At 40.6% G+C, this 24,593-nt stretch overlaps 1 protein-coding gene and 1 pseudogene across 4 annotated transcripts in view; one reads left to right on the top strand and one right to left on the bottom strand.

Moving 5' to 3' along the window:
• Nucleotides 1–626: 626 nt before the first annotated feature.
• On the bottom strand, nt 627–5,298 carry LOC145535688 (suppressor of cytokine signaling 6-like; annotated as a pseudogene).
• Nucleotides 5,169–24,593, top strand: part of OGT (O-linked N-acetylglucosamine (GlcNAc) transferase) — a 41,555-nt gene continuing 22,130 nt past the window's right edge. For 2 of the 4 annotated variants that reach the window (XR_014075943.1, XM_081566188.1), the window contains exons 1-5: nt 5,169–5,401; nt 8,392–8,572; nt 9,442–9,685; nt 18,787–18,855; nt 22,127–22,243. Coding sequence is in view for 3 of the 4 variants with exons in the window: in XM_081566188.1 (XP_081422314.1) it covers nt 5,365–5,401; nt 8,392–8,572; nt 9,442–9,685; nt 18,787–18,855; nt 22,127–22,243 (648 nt within the window). In the remaining variant the exon portion in view is untranslated. The remainder of the gene's footprint in view (nt 5,402–8,391; nt 8,573–9,441; nt 9,686–18,786; nt 18,856–22,126; nt 22,244–24,593) is intronic. The other 2 variants (XM_081566189.1, XM_081566190.1) reach the window with 2 other exon arrangements.

Here is a 24,593-nt window from a genome sequence, read left to right as displayed (position 1 = left end):
AATGTAAGTTTATAAACTATAGTCCAGCCTCATTTTCTGGAACCCAAAGTGCAAGATGGAGGGTTCTCCTAATCTTTCAATAATCCTTCATTTTGTTTGGCAAAAGCAGTTTTTTAAATAAATCTATTCTGATATGCTGACATATAACAAAACAGCACAGGTATGGCAAAGAATGAACCTGCAGGAGTCGTGATACTTGATTGGTCAGTCTGACAGGGTAAACTGCATATCCAGGTAACCGAGACCTTGAATAACAAAAAGCTCTATTTTCCCAGTCCCTGGCTGAATGTTTAATTAGATCAGCAAATTGTCCATCCACATCTGGTTGTTCATAAAAGCAAAACCTGACATTTGAGTGCTCAATTCTAGTGTAAAGTGTTTTACTATGGGAGTGAAAGCTGGAGCTTAAAAGATAACGGTCATCAGAACTAGCTGGAGCAAGAAAAGAACCATCTGGCATTTTTGCTAGATTTCCTTCCGTCTCCCAGCATGTGATTGGTCCCCAGCACTATCCTTATTTCGCAAGTTTTTTCAGCTCCTCTGTAAAGTTTGTCACAGCCATAAGACCACTACTTTCCATTGAGTCATAGCTCTTGCAACCACTGGAGCAGAGTCAGGATCAAAATTCATATGATAGCACACATACTTGCAGACACATGGACATCTGTGCTGGTAAATCCACCGATGTTCATTTGGATTTGATTATTCTGTAATGGTGAGTGTGGAGGGGACATCATCATGACTCACTCTTGGGCTTTGCAACGTGATACCTGTGGTGTCAATGAACAAGCTATACACAGACGGATCCACAAAGTTCTCTGGGGCAGTGACTAGGTCCTCGTCTTCCAGATTTTGATTTTGGGAGAAAGAGTTCTCTCTGGATTGAGAAGGAACTGCAGAAACTTACATGGGAGAACTATCCAGACAATAGCTAGGCAATCCTTCCAAAGCATACATTACCTCATTTCTAGGCACAGAATATCAAACACAGTCCTTTTTAAAAATAGTTTGTTTATTTATTTTTGGTTGTGCTGGGTTTTCGTTGCTGCTGAGAGGGCTTTCTCTAGTTGTGGCAAGTAGGGACTGTAGGGTGAGGGAGTCAGAGAAGGCGACGTTCAGAAAAAGAACAAGACCAGCACTTCACAGGAACAGATCACCTTTAATGAGGCTAGAAGGGGCAGTAGTCAGATTAGTGAGCTGCTGCACTAACCCAAGAAAAGAGTAAGTATATATAGGCATATATGTGGAAATCTACTGTCTTAAGGGGGCCTGTTCATCTCCAAGGTTGTTCGGATTAGTTATCTCTTAAAGGGCTGGGGCAAGGAATTTGGAGATCTGCCAGAGGCTGGGATGGGCTGGGAGCTGGGCGTAATCAACTTTAATGTCCTTGTTTTTCTCTGGGTGAGAGAGTGCTTTGTTTTGCATAGAATGGTGGGGAGGGACCGGAGGGAATTTTGAGCCGTGTAACTTTCCTTCTGGGACTACCCTCCATTGTGGTGCCCTGGGTTCTCCTTGCTTCTCTTGTTGAGGAGCACAGGGGTCTAAGTGCATCCGCTCAATTGGCTCAGTTGCTCGGACGCATGTGAAATCTTCCCAGACCAGGGATCAAACCTGTGTCACTTGCACTGGCAGGCAAATTCCTAGCCCCTGTACCAGGAGGGAAGTCCCAAGCGCAGCCTTGAGGCATACGTCCAATAACTATAGGTTCGTGTTCATTGAGGGAAGATGCAAATCTCCATTCGGAGATTCTGAACTCTTCAATTATTTTGTTCTCAGCACACAGTTTCAGTCTGAAGACTGTGAAAATATCTTCAGACATCATTCTGTGTTGCATCTGGATTGGAAGAATGAACCAAGGCTTTGAATCTTACTTCCTCCATTTTGATACAGGCCTCCTCAGAGTTTGCCAGTCAAGAGGCTAAGGGGTAGGACTATAGCGATGATTGCCTAGGGAAGTGGACCTTATTGATCTTTCAGAAGTCACATCTTTAAAAACTATTGGTGCTGAGGAGAAGAAAATGCATCCTCATCTGGCAGAGCTCCCAGAGGGTGTGATCCTTTTGCCTTTCTGCTTTTGTTCTGCAGAAAGCCGTTTTTTTAAGGTACCATTAGGCTTTCACTCTTCGATCTATTTTGTTCCACCTTTTTCATCTTCCCTGTTGATATCCCAGCTGGCCATGTCTTTACCATAGCAGCTATCAAATAAGGAATCATGTTTTCCAAACTCACTGGCTAGTGATGGTTGCTGTGCTACCATGAAATCAGTTTCATCCTTTTATTCGGGTTCAACAATTTCCAGAAGGTTTTAAAACAAATTTTCTTCGTTATGACTGGTTAGCTAATCCGGGGGGGTGGAGGTCCATCTCTCTCTGGAACATTATCCGCAAACATCTGATGGGCCTGCGGTGCTACATCTGTGTATTCTTCCAGCTTCATTGAACCATTTGGAGCCATTTTTCCAGCGGCAACGGCGCGGCGGCGGCGGCGGCGGCGGCGGCGGCGGCGGCCAGAGCGTGTCTCAGGCTCCCTCACCGAGCGCTGGCGCAACTGCTGCGAAACATGTATTTGTTTCAAGCCGCTAAGTTGGTGGTAATTTGCGAGACAGTAACAGAAAACTAATACACAGTTAGTGGTGTTATTAGGGTGGCAAAGTTTGGGATTGCGGTGGAAGAAGGATCTGGTTTGTTTTAGATGATTCTGAATTTTGAATTGCTACCCATAAAAGGGAGAAAACAAAATAAAAAACTAAACAGAAATCAGTGTGAAAGATAACACACAAAAGCACCCCCTTCAACGCCTAGGTCAGGCCTTCTTGGTCACCCTCCTCCAGCCTGAAGTGACTGTTCCCTCCTCAGATATTTACAGACACTGATGTATTTTATCACCTTAATAATACTCTTCTTTTTTATGCTCTAGTGGCTTTCTGTGTCTAACTACCTGGGCTTCAATTTCCTTGAGGGCAAAGATCTCTCGCTGATTTTTGTATCTCCCACAGTGCCTTGCACAGACTGTAGTAAATGTTGCTTGATTGGCCAAAGAAGATGGTTTTATCTGATAAGTCCTTCAAACTAAACCCTCCAGGTGCTACTCCTGGAAAGCACCTGGAGGGGGTTCTTGAGATTCCAACGGGGGGGCGCTGTTTCCTTATTGATTCACAGTGATCCCCACCACCCAGCTTTCCCCAGCAGCATCCCTTGACTCCTCTCTCAGGAGAGGGAAACTTAGACACAAGTATGGATGGGCCAAATAGCTGGCCCAGCTGGCAACATAACCTGGGATTGAAGAAGAATTTTACTTAATTAGCTAAGCACCCTCTAATCAGGAAGGCCTAGACATCTGCCAGTGGAATTTGAGAAGTCTGTTATGAAAGTTGAAAAGCTGATTTTATTCACCACAGATCAAACACTTGTAGTGAGGGGTGGGGCACCCGCGGGAGTGGGGGGGGCAGGTCTTACCAGTTAAATCAAATTAAGAGAAGCTGGTGCCCAATTTCCAGGAGAGTTTGTGTAGTGAACTTTTTCTTTTTCACTGCACCTGACTTTTAATTATGGATGTAATAGAAGAAATTATCAATATTACAAATTTCTTCTGCACTCATATCCGTAATTAATAGTACGTGAACTGTCTCAAAGAAATTAAAGCAAAATTTGAGGACCTAAGTTTTTAAAAGAAATTAAGTGTGGTCAGATGACTAGGTAGTAGAAACATTTTGAATAAACTCATGGACTTGTTTTCTTAGATCAACGACTATTTTTTGGGAAATAAAAAGCCTCGGAAAGATCCAGCTTCTTGCCTCAATTTTTTTGTAATTTCTTGCTAATGTGGCAAGCTACTTTGATCCTTTCTGGAACAAGAGATGGAATATAAATTAACACCAAAGTGACAAAACGTCTGAACAGTGGACTTGAAACTGCAGGAGGACCATAAAGAACTGATTTGTTTAAGGAAGCAGAGCAGTTTAGTCTTAATTTAGATGTGTGGTTTAGGTAGATGAATCCACTTATCATTGTTGAGCTGCTGCTGCTGCTGCAGCTAAGTCGCTTCAGTTGTGTCCACCTCTGTGTGACCCCACAGATGGCAGCCCACCAGGCTCCCCCATCCCTGGGATTCTCCAGGCAAGAACACTGGAGTGGGTTGCCATTTCCTTCTCCAATGCATGAAAGTGAAAAGTGAAAGTGCATTTTTGAGCTCCCTTGAGTTAAATGGTATCACCGATTCTAACAATTTGCAAAGCCATATGGTGGAAATGCTGGAGAAGGAAATGGCAACCCACTCCAGTATTCTTGCCTGGAGAATCCCAGCGATGGGGGAGCCTGGTGGGCTGCCGTCTATGGGGTCGCACAGAGTCGGTCACGACTGAAGCGACTTAGCAGCAGCAGCAGCATGGTGGAAATGAAGTCAACTCGGAAGTGTCATGGATTTTGAAGAATATGAATCTTTAACATTTTTATGGCTGCTGCCTTTGGAGAGCAAACTGTCAGCATGTCCCTGAGTTGTGAAGCATTTGCCGTAATACTGTGGGCAAAATTATCGTGAACACCAAGAGGATTTGGAACTTTCGGGCTATAGGGCCAAAATCTGAGATGCTTGGGTTCATTTGGCCCTGAGAAACTCAATCCTTTTCATCAAAGCGCTTAAACCAATAGCTGCAATCAGAACTAAGACGTGTTCAAATTGGAACTCTCCGCTGTTTTGAATTCTAGCCTTTGAAATATCTCCATTTAAATTTATTTGCTCAGAATTGATTCATCATCCTTGCAACTATACGAATGAAGTTGATGAAACTTTTGTATACGCCTTTGGCATTCCTATTAAAATCTATGCTCTTTGCTAGGTAGTAGACTATACCACTGGCAAAAATGTATCACCCAAGTGTATAGTTTCTTTTAAACCATCCGCTTCGCTAGTAAAAAAAAAAAACTTGGTGGCTCCTGTCCCAGACAGTGCCCTAACAGCCAGTCGGGTTGACAGGGCTGCTCGCATGCGCTCTCGACATAATCGTGTTTGTCGCAATGGGCCCTGCGCGGAAGGTTACAGAGGAGCGATTGACTTTGATTATAGTCATTTTGTTGGTAGCACTGGTAACCGCGCTACTTCCGCGCTGGTACTTGATTGTAACAGAAAGTAGTTCCGGTCCGTGTTGTTTCGGCCGAGGAGCCGTCGCCGCCATTTCAAGACTGTGAGAGGTAGATGGCCAACCAGAATCCCAGGGTTCAAAAGCTGTAACTGTTGCTGCTGCCTAAGCCTGCCAAAGCACTGGTACGGCTGCTGCCCTCGTGCTACTACCTCTAGAAACATTCTTGCCAGTACTGGCGGCTGCAAGATTCAATTACCCCCTTCTCGCACTCGCTCTAGAAGCTCCAGATGGCGTCTTCCGTGGGCAACGTGGCCGACAGCACAGGTACCGGTGTCTGTTCTACCTTGGCAGACACCCCCTTGGGGTCTCGCGCCGTCCTCTGCCTCTCATCACTCCCTCCCCTCTGGCCATCCCCATTGCATCAGTGGCATCGCTGAGCTTTTCGGCGTCTAGCGGCATCTGATCTGGGTTTTCCGCTGTCGTCCGTTCTTAAAACATTTTCTCTCGCTTGCTTGCTTTTTGCTTCCTTCTTGCTTTGTAATCCTATACATTTTCTAGCCTTCTGCTCTCTCGGGACCCTTCTACACCTGCGCGCTTAGACTGTCTCAGAATGGACTGCATTGGAATCCCTGCCCTTCTCGCTGCCTTTCATTCTCCTTCGCAGTCATTTTCTCCCCAGTTCAGCTCACCGCCCCCTTCTCTTCCCCCTCCACGTCCCCCTCCACCCCGTTCCCCTTAGCCTGATTTGGTGGTCCTCTGTCAATTGAGGGCGGGGGTGCCGTTCCAATGTAATCGTATCTTCACTTTGCATCACCCCAAGGGCGAGCGCAAGCTCCTGGGTGCGCTCCGAGTAACCTCTACAACAGGGGATTTTGAGCAGCACCGCGCCTGGCAGCGCCTGTCTGCTGTGCCTTGGGTTGAGCGGCCCCGGTTTCGATTGGAAATTTCCAGGGGTTCCTTTTGCCATCGCCCAATTCCACTCGCTGCCCCCAGCCTGGATTTCTCACCCTGTCCTCCTCCCTCCGCTCCCGCGGGGAGCCACACCCTTTCCTTCGCGAGGTTGCCAGCCCTGCGGTCCGCTTCCTACCCTCGGGAAGAAACCACTCTAGTGCTGGAGCTTTAGCGTTGACCACCCTGCCCTGCCGATTCTCGCTTTGTGTTACTTTCTCCTTGTATTCCTCCGCCACCGTCTCTGGGTCTTCCATCCCCATTCTTTAGCCCGGTATTTCTTTATTCATAGGGGGTATATTTTTTTGAGTTTTCATCCCTGCTTGAAGAGTTTGTAAAGCAACTGGAGTGTAGCTGCACAAGTGCAAGGCGGTTGCCCTTTTAGACAATTAGTCTGAGAGCATTTAGTACTAAAAATAAGAAAACTCCAAATTATAGGAGTGTCCTTCAGCTGCCTTTCCGTATTGAGGCTATTTGGGGCGGGAGGGAGGGGGAGATTGGGCTGCGGTTCTAAGGTTTCCCACGAGGTTATTTTGTTGTTGGTTTCTCAGTTGAGATATGTCAAGGGTTTTATTGTTCTTGGACATTGTGCACTAAAAGATGAATCTTCAATTGTATCTTACCTTTGACTGTAGGTAGTGGGATTGATAGTGTTCCCCTCCTGCTCAGAGATTTTTTTTAAAGATTTAACAGTCTGTCCTAGATTCTCTTGTTCTAGCTTACCCTTTTCTTTATTTTTTGGCCGCACCATGCGGCTTGCGGGATCTTAGTTCCCCGGACCAGGCATGGAACCTGTGCCCCTTGCATTGGGAGCGCAGAGTCTTAACCGCTGGACTACCAATGAAGTCCCTGCTTGCCCTTTTCTACCTGTTATTTTATTTGAGAAAGTTGTCATTTCTAGTGTTAAAATAGCAGATAGGCGGCTTTTGAAAAGTTGATAGAGTATGTGTTAAAAATAAAGAGCAAGGAAGTTCTAGAGACTTGTTTAAAATGTGATTTTCTAGTTTCTATAAGAGGTTTAACCGTCCACAAATGTGGATGCAGGTCTCTCTGCTCTTAACGTTAGTGGTCAGACAGCTGCGCCTTGTTAGGAAGTTTACTTTACTTTCCTGAGTATACATATACAGTTCATTTGCCAGGTCTTTCATTTGCCAGGTCTAATGATTGAGGGTCTAGGCTCAATATGAGCTTCTCACTTGGACCTTGGTAGAATTTAAGTATTTAATTTGTAGAAAGTTTCTTACTCTGTCTCGTGAAGGTACTGTGGTCAAATTCCCAAGTAGTGTATCATTGTTTAAGTATTTACACTTGAGACTTAGGCAGCTTGTTGTTCTTTTCCGTCTCTGGGCTTTAGCTGTATATCCTTTATTTTTCGTATCTGAACAGAGTCACACACAGCAAAGTGCTTTTTCGTTTGTTATTAATTCTGTTGCACTTTATCAAATCGTTTTATATTTTAGCATTTTCCCATTCTTTTAAAAAATCATTGCAGTTGTAGGTCACTGCTTAGTTTATACAGGGTTGTTTGCAATGTTTTAGTCCTTTCAGTCAGTATCAGAGCTCTTTGGAAAATGCTAGTGTTAAACCAGCGTGGGTGGGATTTAGCTAATTTGGTCTCAGTGTGAGTTTTGGAATGGTAGAGGAGCAATATAATATAATCTTGGGTCTTGATTTAAAATGTTTGACCCCTTTAAATATTTTGGCTCTTGACAGATGAATTCATCTTGTTTATCAGCTGTTTTAAAAATAGCACCTTGACTTTTAGTTTTTTCCCCTTACGCCTGTTTCTAGTGTCACTCTTTAAATAATTTAAAAATTAAGTTGTGAAATAATACAAAAGCATGAATATAATTTGAAGAGTTAACCACACATCTGGTGTCCCCACCCAGGTTAAGAGGTAGATTGTTACAAGTACCCCCTCCCCCCACAAATCCAACCTAAAACATGGGACAAAGTATTAAGTTTCCCAGTAGGTTATTCTGACATTGTTACATCTATGTGACCTCACAAATCACATTTTATATTTCGTTTCTCTATGTTAACTGAAGTATAAGGAATAATGTTTAGTGAATCTTTAGATGCTACATCTGATTTGTAATTTAAAATACCAAGTATTTTTGGTCATAAAATGTAATCTCGTTTGCAAGTAAATATTTCTATCTAGGCGGGGAAGTCTAAAAATGCCAATTCTGCACCTGATGTAAACTTGGGGGTATCGATAACATGCAGAACATTCTAGTGCTTTACATAGTTTCAAGCGTTTTCATCTTTAAGTTTAATATACCATATTTTTACATTTTTTGGTTTGCATTTCTAACTTTTTGTTTTCCCCCCTCCTTCCCTCAAATGTTTTGATGATTCTCCAGAACCAACGAAACGTATGCTTTCCTTCCAAGGGTTAGCTGAGTTGGCACATCGCGAATATCAGGCAGGAGATTTTGAGGCAGCTGAGAGACACTGCATGCAGCTCTGGAGACAAGAGCCAGACAATACTGGTGTGCTTTTATTACTTTCATCTATACACTTCCAGTGTCGAAGGCTGGACAGGTAGGAGATACGGGGGTGATGCTGGTGATTGCTGCCTCTGAGTGCTGAGCTTGAAAAATGTTACTTAAATATCTGAACTTGAAATTTTTCCAGTTCTGGGTTTCACCTGGAGCCACCAACGCACATCTGCTCTCTTGCCCACTTGTGATATGCCCAGCTGCCAGTTTTCCTCCCTTCTTTTGTGGTGGTGGTTATATTATTGGTATAACTAGGGACCTTTTCTAAATTTTTCCACCTACATCGGCTGCTTTTTTAAAACTCTTTTTCAGGTAATAAATTATTCTTAGTCTCCATCTGAGCATCCAGTCTCACCTTTGTAAGATGTGTCACCTTGAGGGACAGAAGTGTTCAGAGATAATAGTGTATATGTTGTGGTAGGAGGTGCATATGTAGTTCAAGTTGCAAATGCCATCATTAAATCATTTTGATGTACTACTTTTAGCTAATCAGTTGAATTAATCAAAAGGGAAGAATCTGTGTTCTTGGCCTTTTAATTAATTGTCACTGGCTTATTTAGACATTTAAAGATGTGCATCACTGAATCTTATCAGCAAATGGAAAATGAGACTCATGCACATAGCATTTTCATTCTTGATCTTATTGATCATTGTTTACAATGAGGCAGTTTGGTAATGAGACTAGTTAAGAATTTTATCTCTTAAAAAAAAAGTGTTCTGGTTTGAACTCCGAATGCCTCCACATCTGGAAAACTTTGATTTCCACAATTTTTCCTTCTATGATCTAGTTAAAAGATAGTATATTATTATATAATGAGCAATACACAGGATCTTCAGAAACTGTTGCATAAGGGCCATACCTTCTTTCTGTAACATGCATACCCATGCATCAACACTTTTCCCCTTTTCCAGATCTGCCCACTTTAGTACTCTGGCAATTAAACAGAACCCCCTTCTGGCAGAAGCCTATTCAAATTTGGGGAATGTGTACAAGGAAAGAGGGCAGTTGCAGGAAGCAATTGAGCATTACCGGCATGCATTGCGTCTCAAACCAGATTTCATCGATGGTTATATTAACCTGGCAGCTGCTTTGGTAGCAGCAGGCGACATGGAAGGGGCAGTACAAGCTTACGTCTCTGCTCTTCAGTACAATCCTGTGAGTATAATTTTAATGGTTATTATTTTCCTTTCACAAAAGCCTAGAAAAAACATAGTTTGATACTTCAGACACTAAAACAGGTTTTTTTTGCGTGGAATAAAGTCAAGAGTTTGGAAATGTTTTGTTTACTTAAAATGATGAAATTGCTTTGACCCAGACCTGTGTTGTCATCTTTAAAAAATTCATTTTATCTAGCAAGTTATTAGCATAAAAATTACCTTGTTGCAAGAGAGTCTTACATCTATTTTTAGAATGCCTGTAAAAGTACAGAACACATTATTTCTTTGGGCCCTTTTGATTAAATTTGGATAATTTCTACTATAATGTATTCACAACAGGTAATTGATTTTCAAGGAATAGTGGTAGCAGGGCCTTAATCTGTAATATTGAATAGTTAAAATGAGATGTCAATATATGGATCCATAACATGAAAACTAGGCTGCAAATTTTTTCCCTCAATACGCTAGTCTCTCTTCTTTCAACATAATTAGAAGTGGTAAAATAGAGGTAATAGTATGCACACAAGGCTTTTGATTAGTCCTTATAATTTTTTTTATCTTAAATTGCAGATGTTTTCTGGGAAGCAAGTGAGGCCCAGTTGGCAGACACGTTCAGTGTGTTAGGGTCTCTGAAAGGTACACAGGAAAAGTAAGAGTTGCTCTTAGAACTTTTGATGTAGTTAAGGGAATAAGATAGACATAAATTTAAGAGGACAGTGATAGATTATAGGAATCCAGAAAAAAATTTAAGAATATATTTCTAAGCTATGTCATCAACTTTTAGCTTTGCAGCAACCCTGGAAGTGGTTAATGGTTAACTATTAAGGCTACCATTTATTTAAAGTCTACTGTGTGCTCACTGTGCCAGTCAGACATTGGTCTTTCTTAATGTTCACAATGATCTTTCAAAGTAGATGGTATTCCAGTTTTATCACTTAAAAATAATGGAGGGGTTATGTAATTTGGGAGCAAACAGAATGATGAAGTGGATATTGAAACCTGAGTCTGAATATCTTGAAAGCAAACATTGAAGAGAGAAGAAATATAAGATAAAAAGGGGAAGAGGTGCTCAGAGGGCACTCATCCCTCAAGACAACCCTTGAGCACAGTGTGAAAACCATTCTGCTATCCCTTAGTCCTTATTTTACAGGCAGGAGACTGAAGCTTAATTTAGTAGTTTATGCAAAGATCTGGAATCACTTTTTATCATGACATCTATTAACAGTTGTTTTTTTGAGTTAATTTTGAGTGTAAAATTTTTAATTTTATTTGTTTTTTGTATGGATACAATGTATCCTTCTTGGAGGTAGCTGATACTAATTTCTTAGGTATCCTTTCAGAGATACTCAATGGATATATATGTAAATTTGAGGGACTTCTTGTAATTTTTATTGCAGTACTAGCTAGCTAGTTACAGAAAGTTTTTGGGACCCCTGTATGTGCTGCTGCTGCTGGGGCTTGGACCTTGTTCTTGCCAAGGTTCAGGGCTCACTTGTGCATCTAATTGTGATAAGTTCTTTCCCTTTATTAATTAGGTTGGTCCCATCCTTCACTTGTTGATTGCATACACATTCATTTGTGCCCGCTTACCTAGCCGTGGGCCCAAACATCTTGAACTCTGATCCCCTTTGCTCAGGTTTCTACATGTGTGGCAGAGCAGTCATTGCTGCTGACAGTAGACCAAACTGCAGGATTATGATGAGAAAGGAAAACTAAAAGTGGGAGACGGAACCATGCATTTCATTTTAGTATCTAACCTGTTAACAGAAAGCTTATCATTGCGCCCTACCAAAGAAGTAAGATAACATGAAAATAAGTCATGGGACTTACCCTTGAAGGTATTGAACAGCTATGCATTCCCTGGTTTTGTTTCTACTAGTGAAAGGTGCTGCTTTATTTCTCTGTCTTTACCAGTAAGAATGAGAAAGAGATTGTGCCTGCTGCCTTGATTTCACCTAAATATATCGTAATGATCATGATTTAATTCATTTCAGGGTATCTAGTCTTAACTAGATTTAAGAGCTTCCCAATGCACTCTGTGCATGCTCAGTTGTGTCCAACTCTGTGATACTATGAACAGCCTGGAGGCCAGCCAGGCTCCTCTGCCCGTGGAATTTTCCAGGGAAGAATACTGGAGTGGGTTACAATTTCCTCCTCCAGGGGATCTTCCCAACCTAAGGATCGACCCTGCATCTCCTGTGTCTCCTGCATTGGCAGGCAGATTCTTTACCACTGTGCCACCTGGGAAGCTCCTAACTAGATTTAAGCTTACTGTCAAATGTCTTTGTCAATTCAGGACTGACAGAGAAACTTGAGTCTGTTCCTAAATTGTGCTTCTGTGACAGTGCATTGCTGGCCTGAATCAGAGTTGTAGTTGGCATTCTATGAGAAATAGTTAAACTCAGGTTATTTTGGTTTTGCAGTAGTGAAAGAGTAAAATGTTAGGGAGGTAGCCTTGGCGACCTGTTTTCTCTTTTTCCTTTGTGTCTTTAGGTTAATGGTATGTCAGTTTGGAAGTTATTCTCTGACTTGGTTATAGAAATTGCTTTTAAGAAGTAGAGCTGTTTCATATTTTTACATTCTGAATTGGCTTCCATAATGTTGGGTGATTTAATAATTTCACTAAAATTTTAGTCCATTGTATTTGAATGTGCTATTGCAGCTGGTAATCTTCACATGATGACTCACTAGAGTTGCCCATACTTGACAATCCCTTTTATGAATTATGTATAAAATGTTCTTTGTAAAATGGCTGTAACCCTGAGTTGCTATAAGGAGCTCTGTCTCTGATTCTATAGGTTGTACTTCTGTTTTGATTGTGGATGCATAGCACTGAGATCTGCTGGCATTCTGACTGTCAAGTGTTACTATATTTTGTTATTTGTTACTGTTGCAAGCGTCACTCATACAGCTAAACTGTAGAAAAACTTATACAGTCATCCCTTGGTATCCATAGGGGATTGGTTCCAGAATCTGTGGGTGCTCAAGCCCTTTATATATACCTCACCACTTATATAAAGTGGTGTAGTATAGTTGGCTCTTCATGTCCACGGCTTCCTCACCTGCAGATGCGGAGGGTTGATTGTATTTCTATCCCTCTCTGCTTTGCTTTTTTTAAAGTTTGCTGTGCATATGTCACATTTAAATATTTGAGTACTTATTGTATGTACAATATTTTGTTAGGAATTGGGAAGATGTGTTGGGGGGGTTTGTGGATTATAACATGAGCAGGACCTGACCCATAAAGGAAAAAAGTTGTAAGCTCCTCAGATGATGATTCTTAGAGTATTAATCATGAGGTTTTCTCGAGTGGATGCTTCTAACCTAAGCATTCTGTAGGAAAGTAAATAGCAAGTAGACTTCCTTGTCTGAAGTGGTGAGTCAAGTAGTAACAAGAAGTAAGCATAGTAGAGGAGAGTCAATTGGAAGATTTAGAAAGAATAGAGAGGCTGAGGAGTTTGAATTTAATTTGAGAGGCAATTGAGAACTACTGTAGGCTTTTATCAACCTGATTTTGTTTCCCATGTATATAGATGTTGGGTGTCGGGGGTGGGAGGCTCTAAGAGGATAGGTGGGAAATAGATGCTATCTTAGGAAGGGAAATTTTGTCTGTTAAAACCCTACTCATCCTTTAAGGCCCAGCTTTTTAATTTTTCCTTTGAGTTCATTTACTTCTCTAAAATTCTTTACAGTTATGTGGCTGGTTAATATGTATGGGTTTAGTGTTGCATGAACAAAAGTTTGCTATAAGAAACATACCAGATTAACCATCATTAGCATCTATTGTCTACTTTGTGTTTAAAAATCAGTTGGTAATTCTGAAACACTGTAGAATGGATAAAAATTATTTTGTGATCATAACTCTTTGTTGAACTAGACTATTTTTGCAGTATTCCCTGTAATCAGAAATGCTGTTAAAGTTTAAAACCAGAAGCAGCAGAAAAGTAGCTTGTAAAATTTATCCAAGTAGAGTGAAGAATAGGCTGTCTTGGGGAAATAAAAGTAAAACTCAAAGCAAGGGCTTCCCTGGTGGCTCAGTGGTAAATAATCTGCCTGCCAGTGCAGGAGACACGGGTTCAGTCCCTAATTTGGGAAGATCCCACATGCTGAGGAGCAACTAAAGCCTGTGCACCACACCTATTGAGCCTGTGCTCTAGAGCCTGGCAGCTGCAACTACTGAGCCCACGTGAGGCAACTACTGAAGCCCGCGCACCTTAGAGCCTGTGCTGCACAACAAGAGAAGTCACTGCAATGAGAAGCCCATGCACCGCAACTAGAGAGTAGCCTGTTCTTCACAACTAGAGAAAAACCCGTGCTGCAATGAAGACCCAGCATGGCCAAAAATAAATAAAATTTTAAAAAAGCAATGTTTTACATGGGAAAAAATATGTGTTTGTCTTTCCACGTAAATTGTAGGCCCTTTGAAGATAAGGATTCTATTAATTTATTTCCCCACAGTTTCAGGCATATTGTTGAATTGAATAAAGGTTTGCATAAAAGATATTAAGTTGGTGCAAAAGTGTGGTTTTTCCATTGTTGAAGTTTGCTGTTTGATATTGGAATACATTCTGAATAAATGTGGTTATGTTATAGATATCATTTTAATGTGCATTTCTTGCATTAATTTTTTTTTTTTTGCTAATGACTTGTTAGGTTGGTGAAAAAGTAATTGTGGTTTCAGACCATGGATTTTAAATCATTATAACTAGGCTCAAACACATTTTTATTAATCAAAATAAGAACAATTATAATCAACACCTTTTTGCTAACGAGAAATATGTTTATTCCTGTAGCATAAAAATCCGTGCTTTGGGCTTCAGTGAACCCTTGGAAAGCATTTTCTGCATTTTGCTGGTCATGGAAACATTTTTCCCCGCAAAAAGTTGTCAAGATGCTTGAAGTGGTAGTCAGCTGGTGAGAGGTCAGGTGAATATAGCAGGTGAGGCAAAAGTTCGTAGCCCAATTCGTTCAACTTTTGAAGCATAGGTTGTGTGATGTGTGGTCAGGTGTTGTGGCCTGGAAGAATTGGGGCCTTTTTGTTCACCAATGCTGGCTGCAGGCACTGCAGTCTTCGGTGCATCTCATCGATTTGTTGAGCATACTTCTCAGATGTAATGGTTTTGCCAGGATTCAGAAAGCTGTAGTGGCTCAGATGGGCAGCAGACCACCAACAGTGACCATGACCTTTTCTGGTACAAGTTTCGCTTTGGGAAGTGCTTTGGAGCTTCTTCTCGGTCCAGCCACTGAGCTGGTTGTTGCCAGTTGTTGTGTAAATTCTACTTTTCGGCACACGTTGCAATCTGATTGAGAAATGGTTTGTTGTTGCATAGAATAAGAGAAGACAACACTAAAAAATAACAGTTTTTTTTTTTTTTTCGGTCATCTCATGAGGGACCCACTTAACTGAGCTTTTTCACCTTTCCAATTTGCTTCAAATGCCAAACGACCGTAGAATGGTCGACGTTGAGTTTTTCAGCAACTTCTTGTGTAGTTGTAGTAAGAGGATCAGCTTCGATGATGGTTCTCAATTGGCCATTGTCACCTTCCAGTTGTTGACCACTGTGCTCCTCATCTTCAAGGCTCTTGTCTCCTTTGCAAAACTTCTTGAACCACTACTGCTCTGTACATTCGTTAGGTGATCCTGGGCCAAATGCATTGTTGATGTAGTGAGCTGTCTCTTCTTTATGACTCATTCTGTAGTTGAGTAAGAAGATTGCTTGAATTTGTTTTTTGTCTAACATCATTTCCTTAGTCTAAAATAAATATAAAATACACAGCAAGTAAGAAGTTATTAGCAAAAAACATAAATCGGGAAACACATTAAAATGATATATAACCTAACCAAATTTATTTAAGAATGTATTCCAGTATTGAGTAGCAAAGGTCAACAATGCAAAGCCACAATTACTTTTGCACCAACCTAATACTTGCTGTTTATTTAATATTTATATTTATTACATACTTATAATTATGGAAATGATATTAGAAAGCAAATTAGAATGATTTTCTTATTTGAGTTCAAAATGGGTTGTAAAGCAGCGGAGATGACTCAAAACATCAACAACGCATTTGCCCAGAAATACCAGTGCAGTGGTGGTTCAAGAAGTTTTGCAGAGGAGACAAGAGCCTTGAAGAGGAGGAGCACAGTGGTCAGCAATCAGAAGGTAACAATGACCAATTAATGAGAACCATTATCGAAGCTGATCCCCTTACAACTACACAAGAAGTTGCTGAAGAACTCAATGTTGATCATTCTACGGTCATTTGGCATTTGAAGCAAATTGGAAAGGTGAAAAAGCTCAGTTAAGTGGGTCCCTCATGAGATGACCGAAAATCAAAAAAATTGTCATTTTGAAGTGTTGTCTTGTCTTATTCTATGCAACAACAACAAACCATTTCTCAATCAGATTGCAACGTGTGCCGAAAAGTGGAATTTACACAACAGCTGGCAACAACCAGCTCAGTGGCTGGACTGAGAAGAAGCTCCAAAGCACTTCTCAAAGCGAAACTTGTACCAGAAAAGGTCATGGTCACTGTTGGTGGTCTGCTGCCCATCTGAGCCACTACAGCTTTCTGAATCCTGGCAAAACCATTACATCTGAGAAGTATGCTCAACAAATCGATGAGATGCACCGAAGACTGCAGTGCCTGCAGCCAGCATTGGTGAACAAAAAGGGCCCAATTCTTCCAGGCCACAACGCCTGACCACACATCACACAACCTATGCTTCAAAAGTTGAACGAATTGGGCTACGAACTTTTGCCTCACCTGCTATATTCACCTGACCTCTCACCAGCTGACTACCACTTCAAGCATCTTGACAACTTTTTGTGGGGAAAAATGTTTCCATGACCAGCAAAATGCAGAAAATGCTTTCCAAGAGTTCATCGACTTCTGAAGCACAGGTTTTTATGCTACAGGAATAAATAAACTTATTTCTCATTGGCAAAAATGTGTTGATTGTAATGGTTCCTATTAATAAAGATGCTTTTGAGCCAAGTTATAATGACTTAAAATTCATAGTCTGAAACTGCAATTACTTTTGTACCAACCTAATATTAACCTAGGAATGGATACAATGGGCCAGATTTGAAAAATGTGATTCTTCTAGTAGATATTTTTTTGATATGACAAATGGAGCAGAATTGATGTCTTAGGTTTTGAGCTTTGGGGGAGAACAGTGGTATCCTTGAATTTTGAATTTTCTAGAAATTATTCATGTATAACGTTTGAATTTCCAATGGGAGAATTGGATTTCACTATGATATTTAATATGTTTTACCTTCTAAAATTGCTTTATTATTTTATAGTGATCTTGATAGTCTATTTTAAACTATGGGCACTGTGTTAACTTGATTTAGTATGTTGTAATGGGTCTAAATGATGTAACTAAATAGTTACATACACTGGGATGTAACTAAATATGACATACATTGTCAGTACTTGGATGGCATCCATCCAGGAGTTTATAGAAACTGGAGGGTAAAATTATGCAACAGTTGGCCAAGATGTATAGCCCACTAGGGTCATTGTTGGAGAAGTATTGCAAGACTTCTGATTACTATGGCTCAGAAAAGGCATGGGATTTGGTAAAAGTCCAAAGATATATAACCACAGTAATCAGATGCAGTAGAAGGAGTTTGTATGAATAGATTGGATTGTTCAGTCATGGTCTGCCAAAACAGAAGGGTAACCCTTAAAGTTTAGGGGAAAAAATCGTACAAAGAAGATAGCAAGGTTATATAATTCATTACTTCTCAGAGTGTAAATAGGGTTAAAAAGTACTTAGACTCATTAGAGGAGGAGAAGTCTGTAATAAGATTAATGATACCTATGAGGATTAGTGTTAGCCTTCTGTGCTTGAGATCACAGGAGACAACCTTTCTCCCCCAAAACACCAGTCATTGTTCTATGGACAGACATATCACGTAGCTCATGGAAGTGACCCAGTATGGCCAACCATAAGGGTTTTCTGTATCAGCCTATTCTTTGCTGGCTGACTTTTGGTTCACCTTATGGATGATAATATACAGTCACAAAAGCTGTTTATCAGTTAAATTAATCACCTGATTCTGGAAACCATGATATAGTTGCATATAGAATAATACATGTGATGATACTTTGGCACAGTTGACTGAATTTCACTTTCTAGGCCTTAGTGTAAGGCTCTTTGACCCATGAAACAATTTAGAATGATAAGCTTACTCCCTATTGCCATTGTCTTTGCTTGTTGACTGACAAGGCAAACAAGGACAAATAAAAATTTAAGCTCACTGTCCTGACGTGTCTTTCATACTGATGAACAGACTGGTAAGTCAGATGACTAGTAACACAATTGTGCTGCTAATAAAAAGTGGAGTCAACTGCTTTTCATTATTCGCCCACTCAACTCTAATGGCACTTAATACTAATGAGTAATCTAGTGCCAGGTGCCAGGATTAAAGCTTTGGTTGGATGGTAATCCTTTTGTCTATAATAGCGAAATGAAGTCACGGGTTTCTAAATGTGTCTGACAGCCTTAGGGTAGGTTTGCTGATAACTAATCACAGCTAAATACTTTTTTCCACCATGGAAAATTTTGGACCCTTGATATAGTAGTGGTTCATAATAACCTTGAACAAAATAGTTGAACAAACACTTGATGCTTTTTTTAAACATGACTACCATTTGGGTAGAGGAGAACTATAGCAAGGCCCGTAGTCATATCTAAAACCACTGGGATCAAATGCATCTTACAATTCAGAATTTTTAGGACTTTAGAAAGATGATAATACCATATATAACTCCCAGGTGAGTCTGGAGCAGCACCTTCTAGTGCAACACATCTTTCTGCAGCAAAAGGTATGAGTATTCCTACTGAGTGGGACCAGTAAACTCTAATTTCATGCCAGTTCAAGTCAGATTTAATCATCAAATGAGTTTTTTAAATTTTTGGAATTTGGAATTGAGGATGAGGGATTGTGGTTCTGTACTTAGATTTGTCAAGCGGTATCTCTAGTGGACAGAAAAAATGGAGCTAGATGAATAAAAGTAGTTTCAAGATATCTTTGGTTGACGAAGCAGAGTGTAATTAATGCCAGAATATCTCTGGGTTTCTAGGATTTGTACTGTGTTCGCAGTGACCTGGGGAACCTGCTCAAAGCCCTGGGTCGCTTGGAAGAAGCCAAGGTAGGTGTTTGATAGAACACATTTAAACATCAGTGTTATGGAAACTTGTACTTTTTGCCAAGTCTTCAACTCTTCATTGAGCTATCTTCACAAAACAGTCCTATGAAACTGAGGAAAACTGACGGCATGAATCGCCTCAGACTAGAGCAGGGCCAGGCTTTGGCATTTCTGTTCTAAATCTGGGGGTAAAGCAAGAACCTGAACATTTTGGAGCCTTTCTGCTGACTAGATCATCTTTATAACAATGGGCTCCGTCATGATCTTGTGTGGGAATAAATAACATTCCATCAAATCTTGAGGCTTGCCTGCTGGTGACAAGCAGAGCGCCTGTGATTTGGCTCAAGACTCCTATATGATGCAGGTGCCATTGAAAATGCTGCTCTTCTAAGTCCTTTGTGGCTTGTAAGTGGAGAAGAATTTCATCCAAATGTTACCCTATAATACTGGCATTTAAAGTTCTTATTTAACCTTCCTCCCTTCATCTTCCTCACCCTTTTTACAGTGGAAGAAAGGCTGTTAAATGATTGCAAATTAATAATTGGAACATCCTCCCCCTTCTTGTCCCCACTCCCTTCCCCAAGTTCCTTTTTCCTCTTTTCCAATCCTAGTTGTTTACCTTCTTTTCTTCCTTACTTCCTTCTTTTATTCTTCCCACCCCACCTCCTTAAAAAAAAGTCAGAAGGACAAAGCTGGTTTGTTTGAGAAATGGACTGATCGAAAGAAAACTTGCCAAAGTGGAAAGGTGGCTTTTAGCATTGTGTTTCCAAATAATGAATTTGAACACCAGGTTGGGTTATTAAAGCTTTTGGTATAATTTTAAATTAAATTTGTAAATGAAATTGTCTTGTTACAAGCCACCTTACGCAACCGCGCTGCAGGGGTGAGGAGTGGGGAGAAACCAGAATGCTTCTGAAACTCCCACCTGTTGCTCTGAGCCCCACGCGCATGCTAATACGTGGAGTGTATGCGCAGCGTAGCTGTCTGTTTGCTTCATCCAGGGAGGGAGAAGGCTTTTCAGCACTATCTAATGTTAAAAGGCACTAGTTTTAAGTGCATAGCTCATAAATTCTGCTGACACTTTGGATTAACCTTATGTAGGTTTCCAGCTAATGAATTGTAATTGATTTCAGTCTTAGTTGATAAATCTAATTGGTAATTTATAGAACAAATATTTGATAAGCTTCTATTAATTGTCACCCCACCAAGCGGACAGCTAACATGAATTGCACTTCACTGCAGCTTTAGAGATCGGTTTAGGCTGAGACATTGCGCCTGCCTTAGGTTGCTGACTTCTTTATTTCAGAGCTCTGGAGACACCTAGTTTGAAAAATGTTACTCTGTTTTTTTGTGAGAACTTAGTGAACAAGAAAATACTCTTGAGTGAAATGCAATGTATTTCTTTTGTAATCAGTGCATTTGAAAATTCAAGCCAGCATATTCCTAGTAGATGGAAACAAAATTAAGTTGTCTTTGTAGAAAATAAAGAGCCTTTCTTCCAGCAAAATCCCTGCTGTATGCAATAGCCCTGATTAACCCTCTCCCTTCTGCATGTTTCCCATATTACAGACTTGAGACTGTCCTCATTCCCATATGTAATAGACATCCAAAGAATTTCAATTGCTTTGTTGAACTTTTACTAATGATCTTGTTTTTATTTTCTCTCTTGTTTTTGGTTTTTCACCATTGATATTGTATTTAGAAGGTTTCAGGTGGGTGAAACCTCCTATTCCATGCGTAAGGTGCCTCGCTGAAGGGAGCTCGAGGCCTGGATCTAGGGCAGACACACACCTCCTCCTCTTCCAGCAAGGAACGCACCGAAAAGTCACATGATGAGAAATATGGTAACGGGTTTGTAACTGCCACAGCAAAACAATTTGCCTCCATGCCTGAATCTTCTGTCTTGTGGCTTCAGAAACAGCTTAAAATAATTTTAATACAAGCAAGTTATGTAAAAAAATGTTTTATACTGTAGCCACAATTCTGTCAAAGATAAGTAAAAGTTAATTGATATTAAAAATTATTAGAGATAATTTACTAGTAAAAGCTTCTAACTCTTCTTGTTGTTCATTTTTTCCTTTTTTCTTCTTTGTTTGGATTGCAGCATTCTGCTCTTCTGATGATGCGCTGTGACCCTGCAGTAGCGCAAAGGCTGCGCAGCGTTAATGCGCAATGCGTGCAAATGAGCCCCTGTGAACGGTTGACTAGATGAGTAATCTGATTGACTGGCTCCCTCAGTCCTATTCTGTAGCCTTTTTGGATAAAATTGGGTTTTAACATACCTCGAGTCCAACTAATCTCATTAAGAAAATATTCTCTATGGGCCTGTCTAGTAGATTAATGGATCTGGTTGGCCGTTTGCTGCGTCTAGGGGTGTTCTATGTAGCGCAGCAGTTCGCAGCGATTGCGCAGTGCGATGCTGTTAGGTTGCGCAAGCGATGTTTGCGCTCGCATTACAGGGACCTCAACCTAGGTGCAATCCTGTCATATGAGGTTTCAGCTTCAGTCCCCCTTGGAGACAGGGGCATTGTGAGGATGTGACTGACAGCTTGGCCTTATATCTGCCTTGGCAGAAAAACATTTTCCTCTTCAGCATAGTTTGATGTTAGTGAGGAACAATATTGTTTAGAGCAGCATTTCCCCAAATGTATTTTATAAGTATTATCATGAAATGTCCAATACAAGAGAAATTCCATGATCAACTAAGTTTAGGGAACCCTTTGTATACTGTTAAAGGCTTAGGGAAGTCCTATAGTCAAGAAACCTATTTTCTGTCTTAATTTATTTGATCATGAAATCTTTTTTTCCTGATAATAACTATTAACACCTTGTAGAACACACTTTGGGAAACTTGGGTAGGGAGGATAGGTGGGAAGAATTTAGCCTTAAGTTGTACCTTCTAGATACCATTTGAAAACAGTAGCAGGAGCCCTTGGGTGTTCAGATAAGAGAAGTCTGGCATAGAGTCTTAAGGCAACTGACCTCCTGGTTAAGTCCCAGTGTAAGGGTTGGTTATTGGTTGGCAGAACTGAACATGGTGGTTTGCACCTGGGTTCTGGTGGCGCAAGCGCAGGAGCAGCCAGCTGTGGCAGCGCATTAGTTTTGGCGCAAGCGAGCCTATGCTGCAGGGTCACTTTTGGCTGGTCAGAGAAGGAATAATGATATCACCTTCTTCCCCCTCCCCCAATCTTTTTTTTTTTTCCCTTTACAAATTTTCCCCTTTCCCTTTACCTCCTTCCCCTCCCATCTTCTTCTTTCATTAACCCCTCCTAAGGCATGTTATTTGAAAGCAATTGAGACGCAACCGAACTTTGCAGTAGCTTGGAGTAATCTTGGCTGTGTTTTTAATGCACAAGGGGAAATTTGGCTTGCAATTCATCACTTTGAAAAGGTTAGTCGTTAAATTAATAATTGGTATTTATGAAATACTTATGTATGCAGGGTGTTTCTACTGAATAAGAGTCCTTTACTTAAGTAGTCAAATAATATCTTTTTTTCTCTGACAGTATTGTAGCATTTGCTGGATGGTATATGGCAGTTTCCAGTTTTGCATTGAAAATGTACTTTAGTAATTAAAAATTACTTTTTTAAACTGGCAGCTTGAAAAGAAGCAGGGTTGTAAAGAAGCAGGGTTTCTTGGTGAAAAGACTGATTCCAGATCTGGGGCAGGAAATGTACAAAATTAATCTGGAGTGCCAGAGTCTGTCATAGCAGAAAGCAAGGAAGTTTTGATATATTTATGTCAAAAGTACTCAGGAAACTGGAAGAGATTTCCACTGTCTAAAAATGGGCGTTGAGCATCAGTGGGAATAATTACTGAAATATTATTGAAACTTATCAAATACTTCAAATTCATGAGTTCATAATTATTCTAAGAAGAAATTCAGGGGTCATCTTCAGAAGATAAGGACCAACTCATTATGAAAACTGGTTAAAAAATTGTCCTCTCCTGTGTGAACTGGACATCAGGGTAACCCAAGAGTTGATAGGAGAAAGTGTCTCTTTATACAAGTGTTCCAGTTAATAAATGAAGTAGGTTAAATGATAGACTCTGAGTATCACCAGTAATAAATTGAGGCATTTATCAGTGGCAAAAAAGAGACCCAACCAGACATTTTGTACCTTGTGATAGAAGTAAGTATTGATACTTCCACCAGCAAACTAGCCTTGCAAAAAGAGAAGAGAACCCAAATCTGACTAAGCTTATAGTTCTACCAATTTATAGGAAATAACATGAGATGGAAGCATAAACATGTTAAAGACACCATAGGAGTGCAGTCAGCAAATTCAAACTGTAGCTCAGTCACTTCAGTCGTTTCCGACTCTCCGCGACCCCATGGACCATGGCCTGCCAGGCTCCTCAGTCCATGGGATTCTCCAGGCAAGAATACTGGAGTGGGTTGCCAGTTCCTTCTCCACTGATAAAGTATGAAGTGAGTGAAGTGAGTGGAGTGACGATGCTCAGTCGTGTCTGACTCTTTGCGACCCCACGGACTGTAGCCTACCAGGCTCTTCTGTCCATGGGATTTTCCAGGCAAGAGTACTGGAGTGGAGTGCCATTGCCCTCTCCGATTCAAACTGTGGGAAGCTGTATAGAACAATGATCTGATCTCTTCAACAAATTGCAGGAATAAAAATGGAGATTTAAACTTTTAATTTAAAAGATTAAACTCACATGGTAATTGTATGGGTCTTACTTGGATCCTGAATCAAAGTTAATCAGAAATTGGACCACTGAATGGATACTTGCTATTAAGGAATTGCTGTCATTTTTTAGGTATGATATTGGTATTGTGGTTATGCTAGGAAAAAATATTCCTGTATTGTCCCTGAAATATATTTTGAAATATTTTGGAGAGCACTGAAAATTAGCTTCAAAACGATCTGGGAAGAGGGCAAGTTAGGCTGGAATATAGATTAAATATGATTGAACATGATTTTTTAATTGTTGAATCCAGGTAATGGAGACTTGGGGGTTTAATATAGTCCTCTGCTTTTGTACATATTTGAAATTTTCCATAATAAAAAGTTAGTGGGTGGACATCTATCACTATAGATAATCTAACTTAAGTGCAACAAAGTTGCCATCTGTGAAGAGGAAGTATTCTTAATGAATCTTCAATATATTCAGTTACTTATTACCTTTACCTTTTCATTGTTTCAGTTCAGGTTTCCACTTTTTACACTATAAGAGTACCTACTGGGACTTCCCTGGTGGTCCAATGGCTAAGACTATGTGGCCCCAGTACAGGGGACCTAGGTTGGATTCCTGGTCAGGGAACTAGATTCCATGTGGCTCAACTAAATATCCTGTATGCTGCAGAAGATCAAAGATCCTGAGTGCTGCAACCAAGACCTGGTGCAGCCAGATAAATAAAGTTAAAAAGAAAAAAAAAGAGTACCTACTCTTGCTCAGTGGTTCTCTTTGGTTGTACATGAGGAGCTTATAAAAGATATGGATGTCCTGGCCCCATTGTCAGTTTTTAATTTTTATTTTATTTTACTTTTTGGCTGCACCCCAAGACATGTGGGATCTTAGTTCCCTGATCAGGGATTGAACTGTACTCCCTGCATTGGAAGGCAGAGTCTTAACCACTAGACCTCTGTGGGAAGTCCCCCGGCCCCATTTTTGGAGAATCTGATTTAATTGGCCTGTGATAGAACTCAGGCACCATTTAGGAAGTGTTAGTCACTCCAGTCGTGTCCGACTCTTTGTGATCCCATGGGCTGTAGCCCCACCA

The sequence above is a fragment of the Giraffa tippelskirchi genome, chromosome X (assembly GCF_054371585.1).
Source record: "Giraffa tippelskirchi isolate mGirTip1 chromosome X, T2T-mGirTip1v1.2.pri, whole genome shotgun sequence".
In the NCBI taxonomy this organism is placed as follows: Eukaryota; Metazoa; Chordata; class Mammalia; order Artiodactyla; family Giraffidae; genus Giraffa; species Giraffa tippelskirchi.
The sequence above is the reverse complement of the archived record's forward strand: the minus strand, read 5'-3'. Positions and strand labels throughout refer to the sequence as shown.